Raw genomic sequence first — 19,359 nt, 5'->3', positions numbered from 1 at the left:
AGTGAAATTTTGAAAAAAATGGAACAGCAGTAGATGTGGAGCAAGGCCCCCTAAAGAATTTTGTTGGACTGACATACCATGGTGAGAGTTATCAGGACTGTGCTGATGTATGAGTGTAAGATGTAAGACAATGAGTTGTGGGAGAATAGAGCTGTACTCTACTGCTGTGAATGGGGTGTACTCAAACCCAGTGAACAACACAGTTGGCTACCATAAATCTCCTCAATCCCTGACACTGCTGTGGGTGGTGGATACAGAGGAAGCACAGCAGTAGCTATTGAACTGTCCGTGACACTTCCTCCTCATCCAATGCACCTGCATTTCAAAGGAGCAGGTACGGTACCAAAGGTTGCAGGTTCGATTCCCATTTGGGACACTGCTGTTGCTCCTTGTACTTGTGCTTTATACATTTTATCCATTTATAAAATTCAGGCTGCATGATTCACCATAATTAATGGTGTCTGCTAAGCAAATATTTATGTGTGTGAGAATTTATAAAGCACTTGCTTACACTTGTTACAGAAGACTGGAGATTTTTTTTTAAAGCAGCACACTCGTGTGTCTTAATTTAACTCTTGAGGTCACAGCATGGGAAATTAGATACTCTATGTAAGAGTGTAATAAAATCAGAAAGTATTTGTCAGTTGCAAGGTCATTTGTTGTAGCTGGCAGGAGAAATGAAAATGTAGCTCTGTGGTGCCCCCTGCTGCAAGTGCTGTGTATCTGCAAGCAGGATCACTGCTCCCAGCATAAACTTGGCAGAATAATGGAAAAGCTTCACTCAGTGTTGTGCTTGAACAGGTGGCGCCGCTGTGTTTAAAGATGTCAGATATATATACACATATTTATTTATTTTCCTGCGTGAAGACAGAAAACAGGAGCTGGAGGCTGGAGGTACTGCTGATGCGGTCTGAACTGTTTAATTCTCACGCTAGCTATAAACAGCAAAGATAAATGAGCAGCTCTTTGCTTTAAGAAACAGTGTTTCATTGGCTCACACATGATTTTATCCTCCCCATAACTATTCTTATGGATAATCTTATCAAGATGTCAAAGGACTGGCCGGAAAGTGTGATATTGTAATCTCAATGAGGGAAACTTCTTATTTGCCTTTAGGCAGTGGGGTGGTATCTGTAAGGGGGACTGTACGGTAACGGTCTTTCTTCTCTCTCGTAGGCACGGGGCAAAGTGACTGACATCATCAACAACTCTATTGTTCATTACAGGGATGACCTGGACTTACAGAATCTCATAGATTTTGGTCAGAAAGAGGTGAGCACCAGGCGCTGGAGTTTCAGCTAAACTCTGTTACACATGCATGCTGTCTCTTTCCTTTGATGTAATTTTAACTTTAAATGCGCCATATATTTACATTTATTTCATTTATGTTCATGGGTTTAGAGTCAAATGTCTACATCAGAATGCACTAATTCCAGCGGTTACACTGGAAAATAGACACCCACAAAAATATGGCATCCTGTATGAAAAAATGAAATACTGAGAATATATTTTAGTTACTATATTTTTTAGCTCAATTAATATATTGAAAATATAAAAAATATTGCTGCTTTACCTGCTAGTTTGCTGCTGACCTTTGCCAAATGAATAAATGTAAATGTAACTGACCCATAACTGACAGCATATAACAGAAGGAGTGTGGAGGGGTGTGGGCCGGGGTGTGGGCCGGGGTGCGGCCGGGGTGCGGCCGGGGTGCGGCCGGGGTGCGGGCCGGGGTGCGGGCCGGGGTGCGGGCCGGGGTGCGGGCCAGGGGGTGTGGCCGGGGTGTGGGCCGGGGTGTGGGCCGGGGTGTGGGCCGGGGTGTGGGCCGGGGTGTGGGCCGGGGTGTGGGCCGGGTATGGGCCGGGGTGCGGCCGGGGTGCGGGCCGGGGGGCGGGCCGGGGGCGGGCCGGGTATGTGCCGGGGTGTGGGCCGGGGTGTGGGCCGGGGTGCGGCCGGGGTGCGGCCGGGGTGTGGGCCGGGGTGTGGGCCGGGGTGTGGGCCGGGGTGCAGCCGGGGTGTGGGCCGGGGTGCGGCCGGGGTGTGGGCCGGGGTGCGGCCGGGGTGCGGCCGGGGTGTGGGCCGGGGTGTGGGCCGGGTATGGGCTGGGGTGTGGGCCGGGTATGGGCCGGGTATGGGCTGGGGTGTGGCCTCTGTGACCTGTGTCCGTGCTGCCTCAGTTCAGCTGCTGTGGAGGAGTCACCTTCAGGGACTGGTCCCAGAACATGTACTTCAACTGCACCCCAGATAACCCCAGCCGGGAACGCTGCTCTGTCCCGTACTCCTGCTGCCTGCTGTCCAAAGAAGAGGTATGACCCCCCACAGCAGATATTCTATTTAATGAACTATTAACGACATATTCTACTCCAGCTTTCTTCCTGTCCTCCCGTGTTTCCTTGCCTAGTTTCTGTTCTCTGTGCGCTACTATGCTAGCAGCTGATGCTCTGTTTTAGCCCATTAGCCCTTTAGAGAATGTTCATAAAGAAGTAGCAAAGCGCTTCTAGCTTTAATAAGGAAGAGGAAGACCTTTCAGTGTGAAGCACAGGGAGTGGACTGTCTGGTCAATAAATGGACTATTTGTGACTTACCACACCCGATTTAATTCTCCACATTTCTCCATTTCTTTCTCACTACAGGTAGTTCTAATTTTCACCAGTAGGTGGCAGTGAAGTGCCAAACATTGTTTTTTTTTAAAATACATTGACTCTCTGTAGAGAAAGATTCCTTGAACAGTGTACAGTACTAATACAGTGTAGTTAAACTAGTGTAACATGGCCAGACTGTTTTTATACACCTCACATCAGCTGTGGCGCAGGTAGGTAAAGGCGTGTTTCTGCCGGTGTCTTCCCAGGCCATCATAAACACCATGTGTGGCCATGGGATGCAGGACCTGGAAGATGTCCAGGCCGACGCTTTCATAAACACCAGCGGCTGCATAGACAAGCTGGTCAACTGGATCCATGGCAATCTGTTCCTGCTGGGAGGCATCGCACTGGGTCTCGCCATCCCTCAGGTGAGCTCGCAGGCTCGTACCTGTGCCCCCACCCCCTCTGCACTGTGGCTTTCACCTGTCCCTCTCCCAGAACACAGCACCCCACCTGTACGGCTTCGTCGCTGTCCTCCAGACTAAACCAACCTGCTACACAGCAACGATTGTCTGGACCAGATCTGTTACATCATTACAAGCTCCAGTGGTTCGGAGCGGAACATACACAATCAGACTTCTAAGCATTGCCTGATAAATTATCCCTCACAGAGGTTCCTTGTGTCTGCATGCACATCTGTATTACACGGCATACTGTCGCTGCGCACACAGTCTAATATATGAGATGCTGTGACTGAGCTAAGGCTGAACGAACAATGGAGTACACGCATAGGAGTGAAGCAAATAAGGAAATACAGACAGATGCAGAGGGCAGTGAAGGAAAAATGGGATGTATAGTTGGGTATGTTGGTGGGCAAGTGGGAAACCAACTCGCTACACTGGGCTGGTCTCAGGATATGCCAGGTTGGATTGTGGCTGTTACTGTAGTAGTTTAGCTACTGTACTAGTAGTTGCTGTAGAGATTAGCCTCTCCTGCAGTAAGTGACCTGTTTGTGGAAGTCAGAGTGAAGGAAGCAGGAAGTGAGAGTGTCCATTTCCTGTCCTCTCCTCTCCAGCTGGTGGGAATTCTGCTGTCGCAGATTCTGATCAATCAGATCAAAGACCAGATCGAGCTGCAGAACTACAACCTCCAGCACCGCTCGGACCCTTGGTACTGATCCAACAGAGTCCGAGCTCGCTGCCAGAGACTGCAGCACCTGCAGCCGTGAGCGTCGGACACCTGGGACACCTGGGACACCTGGACTCACGCCAGACTGGCACACCTGAAGAGGTGGTTTTACATTTGAAGACATTTGAATGACTCGACCGTCAAGCTCCTGTTGGATCAGGAGGGGGTCACAGTCATATCTGCAGGCTCCCTAAGCACAGAGCTCTGGAGGACCTGACTGTTGTCAGGAGCTGAGCTTCCTACTGAACACAACCTGCATGTCAATTTTCTGCACTTCAACGCTGGAAACCTCTTGAATTTTACACTGGGAAAATATTTACCGCACTTCAGTGTAAGACACTGTGTCATTAACAAGTAACGCATCACAATTAGGAAAAGACATATCTTTGCCCTTTGCTCCATTTTAACATCATTAGTAGGTCATTTGTCATATTTTTCTTTAATAGGAAAAGATACCACTAACTGCCCAGATCACTTGAGGAGAAAGGGGATATGACATGCCATACTTCCCCTTAAGCATACGACGGCCTGGGTGCACATCTGACAGAAAAAAACTGCTGCTTTTTTGGCCGGTGTTTTCCACACAGCAAATCTGATGTGACTCAGATCAGCTTAAAGAGAGAAGTGTAATTTGCGTTTTTACTGACAGAATTTAAAATGGATCAGATCTTTTAATCCCGCATGCACATGCAGTTTGTGACTGGTTCTGCGTCACTTACCATCCTGGCCCTGCCCTTGCCTTACAAGATGCCACATGCCCGCTCAATACAACATTGTTCACTTAATTTGTGCTTACCTGTAGTAATATATATTAAGGGATTGCTCCTAGCACTAATATCTACAGTTCCTGTTACAGGTTATAATTTCCTCCATTTTCTTGTTTTTTTATTTCATTCCAATTATTTCGGTACAGTTTCTATGACCTCTGTGAGATGTATTTCAGTCTAAATATCTGGAGTGAAATTTAAAAAAACTTTCATAAGTTGATCAAATGCGTGTTTAAATCAGTACATGCTGTGAACACATTATTTTCAAGAAGTATTAGCAGCAGGATACAGAAGATAATGTCTGAAACCCCCTGAAACCAGGTTAAGAATGTGATTGGTACCCTTATCGGAGGACCTTGGTCTTTAGCTTGGTGAGCCAATCACATCTCTTGTTGTCGTGTGCAGGCTGACCTGACTGTGAGTGAGAGTGTTTGTCCTGGCCGCACCACACACCACACTGCCACTGCTTCACACACACAGTGTTCACTGGGGCGTGAACGGCCTATCGAGGAATCTCCCTCCAAGAAATAACACATCAGAAATATCTGATTTATAATAAACACGTCTTATTTTCCGTAACGTGTAGCATAAATAGAACGTGTTTAGATTGGAGAGTGCTTCCTTCTAGTGTTTACATGCGCCATCTCTCTCTCTCTCTCTCCCTCTCTCTCCCTCTCTCTCTCTCTCTCTCTCTCTCTCTCTCCCTCTCTCTCCCTCTCTCCCTCTCTCCCTCTCTCTCTCTCTCCCTCTCTCTCCCTCTCTCTCCCTCTCTCTCCCTCTCTCTCTCTCTCTCTCTCTCTCTCCCTCTCTCTCCCCATAGCGTGGCCACTTCAGGCAGTACTGTACGTTTTTGGGGATTCCCGCCAATCCCTGGCCACCATTGGAGTCTGCATGCCGTCATCTCTTAAAGGGAGGGAGGGAGATGGGGAGCAGCCTGTGGACAGATTGTGGACTTTTGATGAGGTTATCGCTGGTCGTTATAGAAATGTTTTGTGTTTTTTTTTTTCCGCATCGAAATGAGGTGAGATGTCTTTAAGGCAGTGATTCCCAAACTGTGGTTCAGGACAAGGGTGGGGCGGGGGTGCTGGTTACTAGGTGCTGACCAAAACTAACAATGATAGTGTTTATTCTACATCCGCACACCCATTAATGGCCTTAAACCACTGAGACGAACTGCTGAAGGAATCTGCATAAGCTTTCTTTTTGCTCTTTTTTGTTTCTGTATGCTTGCAGCCACGGGTTTATTATCAGACTAAAATGCATCAGATTTTTTCCCTCCTACCACCCTGAATTGAATGAAAAGCATGACACAGAGACAAGCGAGGGCACTTTGGAGCCCCACTGAACTGGGTCCAGGATTTGAATCCCCTGCTTTAAAGCTATTGGGGGTCATGTGGTACTTCTTGCAGTCAGAACAGAGAGACTTGAGCTGCCTTGGGGTGCTGTTGATTCTGAGTGGAAAGCAGGTGATAATATTCCCAGTACAGCTGCCCTGTTAGACCCTGAAGAAAAGTAATATTCACCACACATTTCTGAAACTTGCCTCTTCTCCTTTATCACAGCACTACTGATGAGGGAGTTGGGCTTCATGAACCCCAAAGTGGGTGGAGCTATCGATGTCATAAGTGATGCGCTGATTAGAACCAATCACACTCATCTGCTGTGGTAAAGTCTTTTGATTGGTTCAAATAAGTCATGATTGATGGCACATGGTAGCTCCACCTAGTACAAAGCTCACAGGGGCCCCTTTCCTCCCTTTACTGTAAGTCTCATCTGTTAACCACTTGTAGGAAGATGTGCATGTCTTGACATTGCCATGCAGAAAAACACAAGAATTTGTGCAACTGTTATAAAGCAATGATATGCAGAGCTGTGATTTTCAGTTCCACCCTTTGGTTCAGTGCTACTGGAGTTAGCATAACTGCTGTACTTGTTTGCCATGTTTTCAAATGGAAATGCAAACCACATCATTACTGAAGTCTTCAATGCAGAGTTATAAAGGTAAACATTTTTGTACCTCACTCCAGGCAGCAGCGCACACTTCCTCTTCAGAACTTCTAAGCTGTGTGTGTGTGTGTGTACTGAAGTTATTTTTCCAGTTTTCATTTTAACATGCTGTTGCTGTGCGAAAGAGACGCACATAAATTCACCCCAGACTGGCTGACGGGAGCGGAGCAGCAGAAACGCATATCTCCTCCCCTTCGGTTCCCCCAACAAATCAAATCCCAGTCCAAAGCGCATTCCTGTCCTGAAAGCTGACCCGCGTGGGCCAGGGGTCAAGAGCAGGCCTGCATCAGCCTCGTAAGGGGGTTTCTCTCTGCATTTCTTGCTGTAAATTTTCCCCATGAAAATGTTCTCCATCATGTCACGGACTTCAACACAAACATCCCCCAGAGTATTTCAGATGGTGTACGGAGCAGACGTGTGGAAAAAGCCAACAAAATGCCATTTTTGAGTGCAGAAATGTGTGTTTCTTACAGTAACTAAAATGCTGTTTAAATTTAGTGTGGTTGGGGTTTAAAAATATGCAGTTTGATTATGTAATCAAATATGCATTCATATTAGTGGACATGCTACGTGGAAAAACTTGAGACAAATGTACATTTTGTGTCACAGAACTTTGTTACTATTGATCAGTCTCTCAGTAATTATGGAAAGAGAAATGGTGAGTGAGAGAACTAGAGAGAGAGAGAGGGAAGGAACAAGTGCTAGGTGGTAAGAGACAGAAAGAGTATGAGGGAGAGGGAGATGGAATGAGGGAAAGTGAGAAAAAGCAGAGAGAGTGTGAATGTGTTAGCCAGCAGCTCCTGCTTTGGGGCCTGCAGACTGTGTGTGTGTGTGTGTGTGTGCGCGTGTGCGTGTGTGGTCCACGGTCTGCCTCACTCTGAGTCACTCGGCTGCCATGTTCCCCTGGCTTTTTAAGGTAGTTCAGTCAGCGCAGAGAGCAGAACACGGTACTCAGGAAAGCAACTCGGCAGATTCCACAGCGCAAGCCTACATTTCTCTCCCTGTCAGAAACTAAATGCATGGCCAGTACACATACAGGTGAAGTAGTAGCTCTGTACCTTTCACCTGAGTACCATTACATTTTATCTGTATGTACATAATGGATTAGAATTTCCATAATTTTCAATGCCATGTCATTTGACTAAAACAACTGTCTAGAGGCACACAATATAATCAGACTGTTTACTATGCATCGGTATATGTTATATGAAGTTTAGAACATGCTGTTTTTACGGTATTACTTTTTTGGTTCTTGATTTGAGCTTAACTATTCGTGTCATTAATACCTCAGCAGTTTCAGTATCATTAGGTACTTACGGGCATGGTTTGTCTTTATTCTGAGTTCATTTTTTGAAGTGATGTGATAATTCGAATTTGTCCACCTTAACTGGGAGGGAGGAAGTAGATCTCCATTATGTGGGTCCCCTAGGAAACTGATTACATGATAGTTTGCGAAGAATAAACAAAACAAGCATTTTTTTTTTTCAAACAAAGTTATTCATCATCCATAATTTCATAAAGTTCCTCACCTCTGGAAATTAAAATAAAGACAAATGGAACTAAATAACATCCATGAAATCCTGGCAAAGGGGAAAGAGACATTTTCACTGAAAAGTCCCTCAGTTAATACAGCCCTGGAGGTCAAGTCCGTGACCTGTTTATTTCAGACTTCCTGAATTTTGACTTGCACTCCGGTGATCGGAAGTGCTCTTTGCCCGTTTAAGTGGTAAAATATTTTCAGCGGAGACGACGAGAGAAGGATTATTGATTTCTCGCACTTCTGCAAAGCTGATGAAAGTTAGTAAGGTTTCCAGAGGTTTCCAGCTCCTCCGACCCTGTGGACAAGGATTCACCGTTGGCCAGTCAGTATAACCCTGGGATAAGAAGTGCAAGTTGACTCTGATGTCAAGATGTTTTCAACCAAATTTCACAACACCTTTTTGATTTCTGGTGACGTTTTGGGCAATTGCACTACCCAACCAGCAATCAACAGGCCTCCATATTACCATACACTTAAATATGTTTAAAAAAAAAGTTTTCAGACTGATTAACATTACAAGACTAACGGAGACCATTGTAGGTACAGTACATGATGCGTTAGCTGAATGGGTTTAAAGGCGGACTCCCTGTACAGATTTATTGTTTAAAACTCACTTCATATCCAACGAGAATAATAATGGAAGTTTTACAAACTAGTGTGACATGCGTATAATCGTATAGAACTAATTGACTTTATCTTTTGATTGTTTTTGTTTCCGTTTGCTGTTTAAGATACTTCTCTTCAAGACAAAACCCACAACAGATCGGTAGATTCAAGTGTAACAATGTATACGTTTAAGTGTAATTGCAAAACAATTCACTTGGATTAACCATACTGGATCCCAGTTAAGATCGATCGCCCGAGAGAGAGGGCGCATTTTAATCAACCACCGCAAAGCGAATAAATGATTGTGTAAACAAATTTTCAAGCGTGGTCAAATCCATGCGCAAACCGCCCCGTTTCGGGTGTGATTGTTTTGATATTGCAGTATGGTATGGCGCATTCCTGCTCCGGGATGGGGGGATGGGAGCGGGGTTTCTCCGACTTTGCCTCCCTCCATGTGCATTCCACAGAGGAAGGGGGGGGGGACAACAGTTGGGGCAGCACGAAAGAAAAACGGAGGGGTAGACCAGCATTACCACCGCCGACTTTAGCAGGGAACCCCGTTTTTCTTCCCTGTTTTTGTGTGTAGTAACTGTTGCTCACCTTTTTTTGCAGCAAAATGTGAGACGTAGGAGTGCTGTTCAGGGGATGGAGCAAACAGACTGGGGATCGTATTACACTTTTTCAGACTTTTCATTGCCAGTTTTTTTTCCTTCCTAAAAGTGGGGGGATGGTGGCTTTGTCGCTCGCTTTCTGCGTTTAAATCAGTTTCTCTCTCTGTTGCGCAAAAACACGGAGAATATTTTGGTAAAGAATTTTATATATTTTACCAAATTGAAATTTTACTAATCTAAACTCGGTACGGATGAAAATAATGAAGGACAATACAAAAATTGACGCACGGCTTATGAAAAAGAAGAAACCTGTGGTTTGCAACAAAATACTATTTCTTTCGGTTGGAGTAAAATCATGCATCATTCATTGCTGACTTAACGGCTTCGTTACTGAGCTTTGTGTTTTCTTTTCAACGTCGCTCTAAGTTACAGAAACTGGGAAAGTTTTTACTCTAGCGGACGCAAAGTTACACTGCTCCAGTCTCCAAGATGTCTTCCCGGAGGTACTCCTTTGTTGAAAGATTTGGGATGCTTTGGTTATGGCTTGCCTCCTTTTTGTGTAACCGCCTGGTTACTGCACAGAAAAACGAATCCGTTTTTAACGATTATTGTAAGAAAACATCGACTTGTGAAGCTCTGAAATACAACACTTGCCTTGGTTCACCGTTACCTTACACTCACACGTCTCTGATTCTGACGGAGGATTCGAACACCCAAGAAGAAGCTTTTGAGAAGTTAGCCATGTGGTCTGGTAAGCCATCTAAACTAAGTGTTTCTTATATGGCATGTATAGCATATAGCTACGTATTTTGGGACCCTGTAGCAGTTTATGATCATGAACGATCAACCATAACAAATGCATAAAAAGTGAGTCAACAAATTGGTAATGACTTTCTCAATGAAAGCATCGTATTGTCAAGGTGATGCATCGTCAGATCGGCTGTGCAAAAGTGCATTTAGAATGTGCTCCTTTGCCAGAAAAGTAATCCTTCGCCCGAAGAGGAGGTCATTAATTTCATGTAAAAGTAAAGACTACATAGAGAAATATCTTTATTTCATGAAGATGAATAGGATCAGTTTTTCCATCATTTTTGAACATTTTGCCAGCTGAACTACCTGGAGGGTAATCTAGCAATCAAAGGTCTTTCCCTTCAGGCTTTTTTTTTTTATTTTTTTTTTCTCCCCAGAGGACTCTAGATCCCTCTGCAAGGAGTGGTGATCTTATGAAGGCTGCTCTGTTAGAGTTATAAATGTATGTACGTTTTTGCAGATGCAGTGTGTGTTCGCTCATTATGAGTTAACTTTAGTAACGTGCCATTCGAAATGCGACAGGGGTGGATGGAAGCAGTGTAGGCGTGCACTACAGAGGTCACCATGTAGTGTGCTCTGTGGCTTCTCTTAAACAAGCTGCCACCTGTGAGAGAGGATGGAATGCTATCTGCGTATGTTTTGTGGAAGCCAAATCCAACTCATTATAAAAAAACGCCATAACAAATTAAATGGTGAATTTCAAAAAGAACAGCCACTGTAGTGTGTAAAATGCTCCGTCCCGTGCCCCCCCCCCTCTCGTTGCCAGGTTTGAGGAACGCCCCCGGGTGCTGGGCCGTCATTCAGCCACTGCTCTGTGCCGTCTACATGCCGAAGTGTGAGAACGGCAGGGTGGAACTGCCCAGCCAGAGTCTGTGCCAGGCCACACGCCGGCCCTGCGGCATCGTGGAGCGCGAGAGGGGGTGGCCCACCTTCCTGCAGTGCACCCCCGACAAGTTCCCCGTGGGGTGCCAGGTAACGTTCTTCCACCACTCGGCCAGTGTGTCATTTTTATTACGTGCCACTTCCTCAGCTGTTTTTAGCTGTTTGTGTAGGGAGCGTGTGCTCCGCGAAGCGGGAACGGGAGTCGTGCTTTGCAGTTTGAGCCATTCCAGGTCTCGTTAGAACTGGGTTAGCGGAGAAGCCTCCAGCTGGCAGGTTCCACTTAGTGCTTTATCCCACCTGTGGTAACACCTGGAATGGCTTACACTGCTATGCACTGAGGATACTGTTTCCAGCCTTGGTGAGGAATTGAAAGTTGAGGCGATGGCAGTTTTGTAGGCTGGGGTTAGCTGTCCTCCAGGTCGTATTTTCTGCTATGGTTGCAGTGGACAGGAAAGGCAGCTTACATCGGGTGAAATGATCGCGGTGAAAGGTGTTTTTGTGGCTTGTAGATGTAGTTTTTTGTAGATGACGGGTGTTTTTTTTTTGGGCTTGGCCAACATCTCTCTGAATTGACCAGTCCCTGATTGTTCGATTGATCGATGGATTGATTGATTGACAGAACGAGGTGCAGAAGATCAAGTTCAACACGTCGGGCCACTGCGAGGCCCCGCTGGTGAAGACGGAAAATGAGAACAGCTGGTACGAGGACGTGGAGGGCTGCGGCATCCAGTGCAACAACCCGCTGTTCACCGAGGACGAGCACTCGGACATGCACGCCTACATCGCCCTCTTCGGCTCCATCACGCTCTTCTGCACCTTCTTCACCCTGGTGAGGGTCTCGGGGTTAACTGCAGGCTCACAGCCCTGCTTTAGTAACGGTCACTGAGAACACAGTGTGTAACCGTCAGGGTTGTCTCTGCTGAATTATAGGAGCGGCGCAGTTACTTTCTTAGCCCTTGTTCAGTGGCATTTATTACAAGCACCAGTGGTGGCCCTGCCACACCTGACATTCATCATACATTATGTAATTGACCTTTTGGGGCTCCTGAGTGGCTCATTCTGCTGATGCGCTTGATCCGAATGCAGTCTAGGTTCTACAGTTCAGACCTGCGTTTGAGTTTGAGCAGTGACGTTCCCCAGCAATTGACTGGCAGCCTATAGTGGCAGAGCGCGATTGGCTTCAGTCTGCAGGAGTAGGGTGGGTTTTGCTAGCCGTGTTTCCCTCACTGCACCACTTTCAGCACCCTGCAACCTGTCAGGCGCCTATGAATTGCTCAAAAGATGTCAGGGGAAAATGCCAAAAATGCAAAATGCAAAAAAAAGTTTTAAAATGACAGATGCAAAAGGCAGTCTCCCTGTGGGCAGCAGTCATACTGATCTGACCCCTGACCCCTGATCTCCTGACCTCCCGAGCGTCCTTTAAAAGCACCGCTGTCTCTGAGCTCCTCTCGCCCTCACTCTCCCAGGCCACCTTCCTGGCGGACTGGAAGAACTCCAACCGCTACCCGGCCGTGATCCTGTTCTACGTCAACGCCTGCTTCTTCATCGGGAGCATCGGCTGGCTGGCGCAGTTCATGGACGGAGCTCGCAGGGAGATCGTGTGCAAGAGCGACAACACCATGCGGCTGGGGGAGCCCACGTAAGTGTGAGGGGGGGGGGGGGGGGGCAGGTTTTCGGCACACCTGTGGGCTCTGGCCGTAGCCACTGCACTGCGGATCTGAGGTCCAGCCCATGTCTACACGGTGTTTGGTGATTTCATTTTCCAGTGTGTAAAACGCAGTGATAGTCACTGGGGTGTCACATTTGTAAATGTAGAGTAGAGGTGTAGATGTTGTGTTGCTGTATTGAATGTATTAATTTTATGCACTTGTGAATTTATTGTAGCTTATAAGTGTTTATAGTGGAACTGTCTATCACAGCACTGTGTGAGGGACTGACACGTGTTTGGACATTTTCACTTGTGTTTAGTATGTTCTGTTGTACCTGCAGTTTTATTAGAGGGTCTTTTTATTCTTACTGTGTGAGTCATTCTGAAGAAGAGTTATCTGCTAAATGACTAAAGATAGCTGTGATTGTAAGCTATTTTAACTTCAGACTGATAGGGTGCGCTGGTCTCTCGTCCCTCAGCTCCACAGAGACGCTGTCCTGCGTCATCATCTTCGTCATTGTGTACTACTCCCTGATGTCCGGGGTGATCTGGTTTGTCATGCTCACCTACGCCTGGCACACCTCCTTCAAGGCCCTGGGCACCACCCACCAGCCTCTGTCCGGGAAGACCTCTTACTTCCACCTGGTCACCTGGTCCATTCCCTTTGTACTCACCGTGGCCATACTGGCAATAGCACAGGTATGGAGCACAGCGATCACATTTGCTGCATTAGCATGGACGTACATTAGTGGCTGTGGTTAGGAGCAGCCCTTGGTTTAATTGTGCTGTGTTGTAGGTGGATGGGGACTCGGTTAGTGGAATCTGCTTTGTCGGGTACAAGAACTACCACTATCGCGCCGGGTTTGTGCTGGCTCCTATCGGACTCGTTCTCATCATCGGCGGCTACTTCCTCATCCAGGGTGAGCGTCCTCAGAAGAAAAAACTGTCTCATGGTGTTTAAACATCAAACATGTCAGAAATCACATGCTGATTTTCGTGTTCTGTTTGATAGGCTGGGCAGATAACTTAACTTCTAAATCTGTTAAACTTAATGAGTCCTGGTTTGATATGGCTGAGTAGATCTGATGTTGTGTGTTTTTTTTTAACAGGTGTCATGACGCTGTTTTCAATTAAAAGCAACCACCCGGGACTTCTGAGTGAAAAGGCAGCTAGCAAAATCAATGAAACCATGCTCAGACTGGGTAAAAACTGTACACCTTTTGCTGACATTCAAGGGAAACCTATCCAAAACTGTGCCTTATTATCAAGCTTTGTTTAAATTGTTGTTCAACCATATGTTTTACCTAATCTCAGTTGTTCAATAGGGTTGACTCTGTCTTGGGTATCGACCAGGACTTGAGGCCTTTTGATGTTCTGGAATAGTCTCAGCTTGCCACTCATCTCTGTTTCATTTCTTCCTCATCAGGAATATTTGGATTCCTGGCTTTCGGCTTTGTTTTCATCACTTTCGGCTGCCATTTCTACGACTTCTTCAACCAGGCAGAGTGGGAGAGGAGCTTCAGAGAATACGTGTTGTGAGTTTTGTTTTTATGAGTGGTGATGTTAAAAAAAAAAAAAAGGAGAAGAATGAGACATCTATTTGTATGCCTTACATCCAAGCCTTTCAAGCTGTCAGGCGTATGGGAGGGGGTTCGCCAGCGGGTGGCGCTGTAGTGATTGTAAACTGCAGCACTGCCTGTTTGTAGGACTCGGAGTGCTGCTGCATGATTACCTCAGCTGTTTACTTTGGGAGAATTCGAATTTGTCTCCCTCTTATGTTTGTTCCCCACACCAGCCTAACACATTCTCAGTGGCTTACCTTTCTGGTGTCTGTGTCTCACTGCTGAAACACAGTTTGCCTTTTTGGAGACAAAGAGGTCTAAAAAACAAGCCTTCATTCCACATAAGAATACCTAGGAATCCTCTACTCTATATATTTATAGATCTGGATTTGCTGTCTGATTACTCTTTCCGTAAAAAAATTGAATACAATAACAAAAACTAAGTAGAGGTGTTGATAAATAGGTGCCCCACAAAGCAGTATATTTAGGTCTTTCACATGCCAGTAAATGAATGGTTTTCATTTTTGTGGATGGAGGTATGGGCTTTATAATTAGGGTCATGACCCCTGTGTTGTCACACACAGCTGTGAGGCCAACGTGACGATCGCCCACCAGACCAACAAGCCGATCCCAGAGTGTGCGATCAAGAACAGGCCCAGCTTGCTGGTGGAGAAGATCAACCTCTTCGCCATGTTCGGCACCGGCATCTCCATGAGCACCTGGGTGTGGACCAAAGCCACTCTGCTCATCTGGAAGCGCACCTGGTTCAGGTAAGCAGGTTCCTCTTTAGGGTAACCATCCTGCCACAATGACTTTGTATGGACTAAGATGTACGTGAATGCTGATTGGCCGCTTGATGGGCTGATGTCACGTTTGTGCTGCAGGATCATTGGCCGCAGCGATGATGAGCCGAAGCGCATTAAAAAGAGTAAGATGATCGCCAAGGCCTTCTCCAAACGCAAGGAGCTGCAGCAGGACCCGGAGAAGGAGCTCTCCTTCAGCATGCACACCGTCTCCCATGACGGTCCCGTGGGTGAGCGCTCAGACTCGGCACAGGGGCCAGCGAGCCTGGCTCTGGAGAACTGGACATGTTTCTGTTTCTGTTACATCTGTGCCCTTAATCACATAATTGTATAAATTTTCACCAAAATAATGCAGGCAAGACTATGTGTTTGGTGATATATGGAATGGTGCACATTTAACATTCAGTGTGAAAACGAGCGGGGCTATATGATTAAAGGCTCGGCCGGGAACATACCTGGTACTCTGGTATAAGGGGTGCCTGCAGCCGATGTTCAGGCAGTGCTAGAGGATTTACCTGTGGTAGGAATTGTGCAGGTAAACCTGCGGGTACAGTAGCATTTCTAGTAAAATGTTTAAGAACAGAGTTGTAGAACCACGTGACGGTTTGGGTCGGGTTTAAGAGTGTTGATCCCTAGGGGCTTGTGTGCGTCAGAAGGACCCTGTGGACAGTGCAGCACTGCTGGTGTGTTTGTTTAATAGTTGTGGTTTTATTTCTGTGCCTGAAACAAGAGAGATGTCTGTTCTTCTGCAGCTGGAATTAACTTTGATCTGAACGAGCCGTCGGTGGACATGTCCTCCGCGTGGGCCCAGCACGTCACCAAAATGGTGGCCAGGAGAGGAGCCATTTTGCCCCAGGACATCTCCATCACGCCCACCGGAACTCCAGGTGAGCCGTCCAGCACTGCAGGCCAGGTTAGGGTTAGGGTGGCTGCCTGTGGGTTAGGGTGACAGCGTGTGGGTTAGGGTAACAGCGTGCAGCAGGCTAAGCTGATGATGGCTCTGTCTGTCTCTCTCCTTTCGTGTATAGTGCCTCCTGATGACAGGAAGAGCCAGCTCTGGATGGTGGAGGCGGAAATCTCGCCAGAGATGATGAAGAAGAAGAGGAAAAAGAAGAGGAGGAAGAAGGAGGTGCGCCCCCTGGAGGCCGCGGAGGAGCCCCATGAGCAGGGCCAGCGTCGGGACTGTGCCACCAGCTCCGTACCTCGGCTGCCCAGGCTACCCTTCCACAGGAGCCTGGTGGCCAACGGCCGCGAGCAGCACCAGGAGGACCTGCTTCCCGGCTCCTTCCCAGAATTCCCTCCCTCTCACCCCCTGCCCTACCCGGAGAGGTACGCTGGCCTGGTGGCCCCCTCCAGCCACCGCCTGCACCCGGACGCCGACCCCCTGTCTCTTAGCAACAGGCAGCCCGATGGGCGGGGCCTCAGGGGGAGCAGTCTCGCCTGCGCCCCGCCCAGGCAACACAACGGGGTGTTCCGCCACTCCGGGGAGGTGGAGCCCGCGGCGGGGGGGTCGGGGAGGGTGCCCTACATGCCCCGGACTCACGGCAGGAGAGCGGGCCTGGCGCCGATCCACTCTAGGACCAACCTCATGGACGCGGAGCTGATGGATGCTGACTCTGACTTCTAAGAGTGCAGATGTTCAGCCTCTGTACAATACGTAAGCAAGAAGTGCTGGATACTTTAAGACTTACAAGACTCCCCTGTTAGCAGTCTTACAGAGAGGAAAATGCTATATTTGTTGCGAATTACGTGGCAGGTTACGCTCAGTATAATAAAAAAGGGAAAGGTAAAAGGTCACGTTGACCATGGGAAGGAACTCGCAGTGACATCAGACATCCCACAGACACAATAACCTTCTAAACAAATGGCCAGGCATATATTTAATGTCATGCTTCAGTGTTGGTGGAAGTAGAATCTGCTCAAGATTTATACTCTAGTTTTGAGATAAAGACTGACTTGGACTACCAGCATTGATAAACTCCAGTAAAATGTATGAAGTAGATGCATATGAACGTCGCATTTTCAGTATATAGATGTTTAATCTATTCCAAGTTTCACCAGCAGTGGATTGCTGCATTGAGTGGAGGCTGCCTGTAAAACCTGAAAAGGCTCAAAGTGAGGTGGATTGGGAGCGCGGTTTCCATTCCAGACCAGCGTGACTCTGCAGTGCCACTCCCACTCCAGATCTGTGAGCCAATCAGAGACGTGGTGTGGTGTAAGACCACACCCCCAGCTTGTCCTGCCCCCAAAAACCTGCGGGGGGCCTGTGTGTTCTTCAGTTTAGTAGAACTGATAGACGGTACTTTCGTAGATGAAGAAATTCTTTGTTTTTTAAAAGGACTTTTACATTTTAAGTCACCTGGTGTGAGCACACAGGTAATCCTCTCTCTTGGTAAAGGAAAGGGAACCATGGTCATTTTATGTGTTGTCTTTTGGAGTGAAACTGACCCCAACAAAGTGTAAAAGGGGACATGAATTATGTCCAGACCTTAAAAACAAAAACCTGTGCATGTCACGCCATTCTGTGTACAAGGTGTTTCTGTACAGTTTTATGAAAGAGGGTTATTTTTATATGTCAGCAGAAAGTATTTTTGTTCCTGTGTTTGGGGTCATTGTGTATACCTGTAGATAATGTGAGCAGGAGTTGGATGTTCAGCGTAGATTTGCTGTGATAGTGTTTTCAGAAGCTGCACTCTGTGACAGCACAGAGACTTTAGCAGGCTGAGCTGAGACAGCCATTGTCGTCAGGCTTTTGTAGGGAATGACGTGGGTTTAGGAGTGAAGCAGTGACTTGTGTGGCAAGCCTGCCCACTGTGGCATGTGAAATGTCATACTTAAAATCTGTCGCTGATTTGATTTATTTGAAATGAGGACATTCCTCTGTCATCACTCCATAAAAGGGACAGGTGAGAGGTGTTTAGCAGACACGCTGCATGATCTTGGTTAAGGTGGAGATTGTCTCTTCCAGATTACAGTACTCAGTTTGTACTTTTTCTGTAGTTTTTTTTTTTTTTTTAGTTTTTATGTATTTTCTGAGAATCATGTTTTTGTAGACCTTAAATAACTTGTGCTCTGAGAAAATATTCAGCTGTACTGTTACTTCTCAATAAGCCATATACAGTATAGATGAAGTTCTGAAATAGTTTCAGTATTGTTGTACAACAGTAAGTCTTGTTCCTGACAAAAAAAAAAACATGTGGTTGTACGTGTCCCAAGGTCATGAATTCTGCATATTAAGTTTAACATTACCAAAGGGGGTTGTTTTCTACTCTCTGTGAGTCTGACAGACTTGTCATCGTGATTATGAAACAAGAATCAAACACAAGCTATTTATTTAAAAAAAAAAAAAAAAGCTGTCAGGTGGTTCTGTGAAATCCACATATCTGACCACATATTGAGCCCAATCTATGGACTTGCATTGTAGACTCAGCACACTGCAGTAAGCTACTCCCTGTTCCGTGGTTGCACTGACTCCGAATTTAAAGTAGTCAGAAACCCAGTCAGCTGAACTGATTCTTTTAAAAAGAAGTGAGGTGTTGGTGTATTGCAAGGGCTGGATCCGCACCTGACAAGAGCCTTGTGTTTATGCACTAAAACTACAGACCTGAAACCACAAGGAAAATGGCAGCTCTAGGAGAGTACACTTTTTATGCATCTTTTTTTATTAATGTAAAAAATGACTCTTGCTTTTTTTAATATATTGAGAAAATATTCAGAGATTCATTTTCACCTTTGTAACAACCAAATACTTCAGGATAACAAAAATATTGTGAAATATTATATTCCTGAGATGATCTTACCCTTACCTACTGCTGTTAGTGCTTCTTCAGTCCTCCTTCCAATAATGTTATACAGTATTTTTCAAAAAAAGTTATCAAGCAGTTGTATTTTTGTATGTGTTAATAAAAAATGAAATGTAGATGTATGCTTTTTTTTTCTTCTCAAACATGTTTCTGTGATATAAGCATGGGTGTCTCTGCCATCAGAGAACTCACAAGGGGGACATAAATTTGCCATACACTTTTTTTAAGCGTTGTGTCTGTGGACTTAACTTCCTGTTGTGAAAGATTTGGAGAAGTGCTTGGTTTGTGTGCAGACAAGTGGCTTGGCAAGCACTTCATACCAGACAAATTTCACTTCGCACATTAAGGTGTAGTGTTAATAACTTTCAGGTAATTTTGATTTTTTTTCCCTGCATAGGGGAAATGATACTTGATACTTGTAGCTTACATTGAGAATCAGTTCTTAAGCTTTCCCTTAATAAGTGACTAAAGTAAATACAACCATTATTTATCAAGATGAGAATGCAAGTTTAGACGTAAGAACAAGCTGTAGGAGATTATACAAACCAGA

The 19,359-nt window shown here is 46.1% G+C and overlaps 2 protein-coding genes across 2 annotated transcripts in view; both read left to right on the top strand.

Annotated features, from left to right (window-relative positions):
• tspan33a (tetraspanin 33a) overlaps positions 1-4,632 on the top strand; it is an 11,083-nt gene extending 6,451 nt beyond the window's left edge. The window contains exons 5-8 of the mRNA XM_036518152.1: positions 1,177-1,272; positions 2,178-2,306; positions 2,849-3,010; positions 3,658-4,632. Coding sequence (XP_036374045.1) covers positions 1,177-1,272; positions 2,178-2,306; positions 2,849-3,010; positions 3,658-3,759 — 489 coding nt within the window. The 3' untranslated portion in view covers positions 3,760-4,632. The remainder of the gene's footprint in view (positions 1-1,176; positions 1,273-2,177; positions 2,307-2,848; positions 3,011-3,657) is intronic.
• Positions 4,633-9,183: 4,551 nt separating this feature from the next.
• On the top strand, positions 9,184-17,933 carry smo (smoothened, frizzled class receptor). The gene is made up of 12 exons (XM_036518151.1): positions 9,184-10,052; positions 10,878-11,083; positions 11,613-11,822; positions 12,460-12,632; positions 13,121-13,340; positions 13,438-13,561; positions 13,751-13,843; positions 14,068-14,176; positions 14,788-14,973; positions 15,088-15,236; positions 15,759-15,893; positions 16,035-17,933. Exons 1-12 carry the CDS (start codon positions 9,791-9,793, stop codon positions 16,631-16,633), a joined length of 2,466 nt encoding a protein of 821 aa, XP_036374044.1. The 5' UTR covers positions 9,184-9,790; the 3' UTR covers positions 16,634-17,933.
• The last annotated feature ends 1,426 nt before the right edge of the window (positions 17,934-19,359 follow it).

This window comes from Megalops cyprinoides, chromosome 23, assembly GCF_013368585.1.
Source record: "Megalops cyprinoides isolate fMegCyp1 chromosome 23, fMegCyp1.pri, whole genome shotgun sequence".
Lineage (NCBI taxonomy): Eukaryota > Metazoa > Chordata > Actinopteri > Elopiformes > Megalopidae > Megalops > Megalops cyprinoides.
Note: the sequence above shows the minus strand (reverse complement) of the source record. Positions and strands in the feature narration are given on the sequence as shown.

What these genes read in the sequence shown, in the direction of transcription:
- smo (XM_036518151.1), top strand. Translation starts at nt 9,791, where the DNA reads ATGTCTTCCCGGAGGTACTCCTTTGTTGAAAGATTTGGGATGCTTTGG. An exon ending in ATGCGGCTGGGGGAGCCCAC is followed by an intron (nt 12,633 to 13,120) that starts GTAAGTGTGAGG and finishes CTCGTCCCTCAG; the next exon opens with CTCCACAGAGACGCTGTCCT. An exon ending in CCATACTGGCAATAGCACAG is followed by an intron (nt 13,341 to 13,437) that starts GTATGGAGCACA and finishes GCTGTGTTGTAG; the next exon opens with GTGGATGGGGACTCGGTTAG.